This window comes from Dendrobium catenatum, unplaced genomic scaffold, assembly GCF_001605985.2.
Source record: "Dendrobium catenatum unplaced genomic scaffold, ASM160598v2 fragScaff_scaffold_875, whole genome shotgun sequence".
NCBI classification, from domain to species: Eukaryota; Viridiplantae; Streptophyta; class Magnoliopsida; order Asparagales; family Orchidaceae; genus Dendrobium; species Dendrobium catenatum.
Genome location: NW_021319337.1, coordinates 502,257 through 504,570, shown reverse-complemented (window position 1 = coordinate 504,570; position 2,314 = coordinate 502,257). Strand labels below are relative to the sequence as shown.

Sequence of the window (2,314 nt, the reverse complement as noted above, 5' to 3'; positions counted from 1 at the left end):
ATTCAAATCTTATTTAGTGATTTAATAGTTGCAAGTATTTATTTGGTTGAAACTCATTAAAATAAAAAAAAATTAAATAAAAAAGATAAACTAAACTAACCTAGGACACCATGAGGGATGTGGATGAAGGCAGACTTGAGGCTTCACAAGTAGTGATGACGACAAAAGTGAAATGTCATGGCTTGGGTGCGGCGTGCAACAAAGATGGGGTGCAATGGAAGCGGCTTCAGGGCCTACAAGTTTTATAAATGGCGACGACGATGAGTGTCCAGACACATCCTGAGACTAATCTAGACGCATCATGTCACCCAATGCAATGTGCATTGGATGACGTGACGTATTCGAATTGGCCTCCAAACTCGTTCGGTTTCTGCACAGAATAATCTCTCATTCATGAGGCTTCATTACACACACGAGATCGAGTCTTCATCAAGAACGAGAGCAAAAAATAAATCAATCCAAAAAAAAAAAATTCTCTTCACCAATTGATCATGATCACCACCATCTCTTTTACTTTGCTTTCACTCCAGCTATTCTCAAATCTCAACAAAAATAGCTCACTTCAAAATTACAAAATTACCACTAGCCAACACCATCACTCTTTTATTAACTTACCAAAGACAAATACAAGGCACAGAAACCATTAAAAAAAAGAAAGAAAAAATAAAATTCCGATAATTCCGAGAAAAAAAAACCGGCGAATTTTTTTCCACCGATTTTCCATCAGCAAAATTATCACATTAGTTTGCAAGCATTTGGATTCTCATCGTTGAACATATCGTACGATCCAGCCGAGGACGACGGCTGATCCAACGACCGGTAATATGATTCCGACGAGTAATAATAAGAATCCGGCGAGTATCCAGCTGGCGGGGGATAATCCGGTGGAGGCGGTAGGTTGCCATGGTAGGCGTAGCTAGAAGGCATCTCCGGCGGTGGCTCCGCGTAGTAAGCGTAGCTTGTGCTCGGATTAGCGGTGTGGTAACTAACCGTGGTGTAAACCGGCTGAATGTTCGCCGGAGAAGGAATAGCTGGGGGAGGATTCGCAACGGTTACGTTGTTGGAGCTGGAGACCTCCCGTTCATCTGGCTTCGTTTCTTCTCTTTTCACTTCCTTACCCTTCTTCTTGCTGGAGGCGTCGGAAGCTGCCGCCTTCTCGGAGATGCTCTTCTCCGCTTGTGAAGTTGCATCAGTCTCAGGCTTAGGAGCAGTAACCTCATCAGAGGCTGCTGCGGTTGCCGGCGGGGACTCCGGAGGCTCAGCGGCTTTCCCCTTTTCCTTTTCCGCTTTCTTTTTCTCCTCTGTTTCAGGAGCAGAGACTGCGGCAACAGCTGCAGCTCCAGATCCGGCCTTCTCGTTTCCCTTTGCTTCAGTTTTCACAGCGGGGGAGGCGGCGGCGGCGGAGGAATTTGTGCCGGCAGAATTCTTCTCCGGCAAGACCTCGGCGTGCTTGCCGTACTTGAGAAGCTTTTGAACTAAGGATTCAGCGTCGACGTTGCCGGTGACCGTTGCCCTGTTCTGCTGTGCATCGATTTCTATAGAATAAACCCCTGACGATTGAAGGGGAAAGATCCAATTTTGATTGAAACTTATTGAGGAAAAAACCAGTCAAGATTGTCGGAAGTTGAAAAAGATCCATACTTGAAAAGAGATTTTAAAGGGATTACGGGTCTTACCTTTGACTTTATGCAGAATTTTTTTTATTTTCTTCTTGCATCCTTCGCAGTGGATCGAGACCTTCAGCACCCACGTCTGTGTTATAATAAGACAGATCAATTCATTGCTGATGTTACTATTAACCATTAAACTAAAAAAGAAACAAAAAAAAGGGAGAACAGTGTAGTGGTAAGTGCCTGGTAGTTCACCGGCTCCGTTCCTTCTGGTCCAGATGCCATGAAAGGGAGAAAAAGAAGAAGTAGACCAGGAGGAGAACAAGAAGAAGAGAAAATGGAGAGAGTGTGGGACTTTGGAACGCTAAAACGGTGGGATGTGACGAGTTAGGATAAAGGCAAGTAAGCGTTTAAAAATATTTGAATTTTTGTTTTGGAGTTCTGCCGTTATACTGATAATTTTGTTATTTTTAGTCTCTCTCTCTCTCTCTCTATATATATATATATATATATATGAAATTATTGTAATATTTTTTTTTGGGACATTTAGGCCATTTAAGACAAACTCACACACACAATGCATACACATTACACAGAGACTCGAACCTTAGACCTCTTAGTTGGAAGCCTTTTATTTAATAAGTTTAATCATAATATATAATTAATTAACTATTTTTTTATAATAAGTTGATTTTAAAATAAAT

The 2,314-nt window shown here is 41.9% G+C and overlaps 1 protein-coding gene across 1 annotated transcript; it reads right to left on the bottom strand.

Moving 5' to 3' along the window:
* Positions 1 to 581: 581 nt before the first annotated feature.
* On the bottom strand, positions 582 to 2,036 carry LOC110113146 (heavy metal-associated isoprenylated plant protein 35). The gene is made up of 3 exons (XM_020845585.2): positions 1,854 to 2,036; positions 1,677 to 1,752; positions 582 to 1,550 (listed from the first exon to the last, which is right to left on the bottom strand). Exons 1-3 carry the CDS (start codon positions 1,893 to 1,895, stop codon positions 736 to 738), a joined length of 933 nt encoding a protein of 310 aa, XP_020701244.1. The 5' UTR covers positions 1,896 to 2,036; the 3' UTR covers positions 582 to 735.
* Between the last annotated feature and the right edge of the window lie 278 nt (positions 2,037 to 2,314).

Bases quoted from the DNA above. Each gene is read 5' to 3' on its own strand.
- LOC110113146 (XM_020845585.2), bottom strand. From the start codon at position 1,895: ATGGCATCTGGACCAGAAGGAACGGAGCCGGTGAACTACCAG. The intron at 1,753-1,853 runs GCACTTACCACT...ATTATAACACAG, and splicing joins CGGAGCCGGTGAACTACCAG to ACGTGGGTGCTGAAGGTCTC. The intron at 1,551-1,676 runs GTAAGACCCGTA...TTCAATCGTCAG, and splicing joins AATTCTGCATAAAGTCAAAG to GGGTTTATTCTATAGAAATC.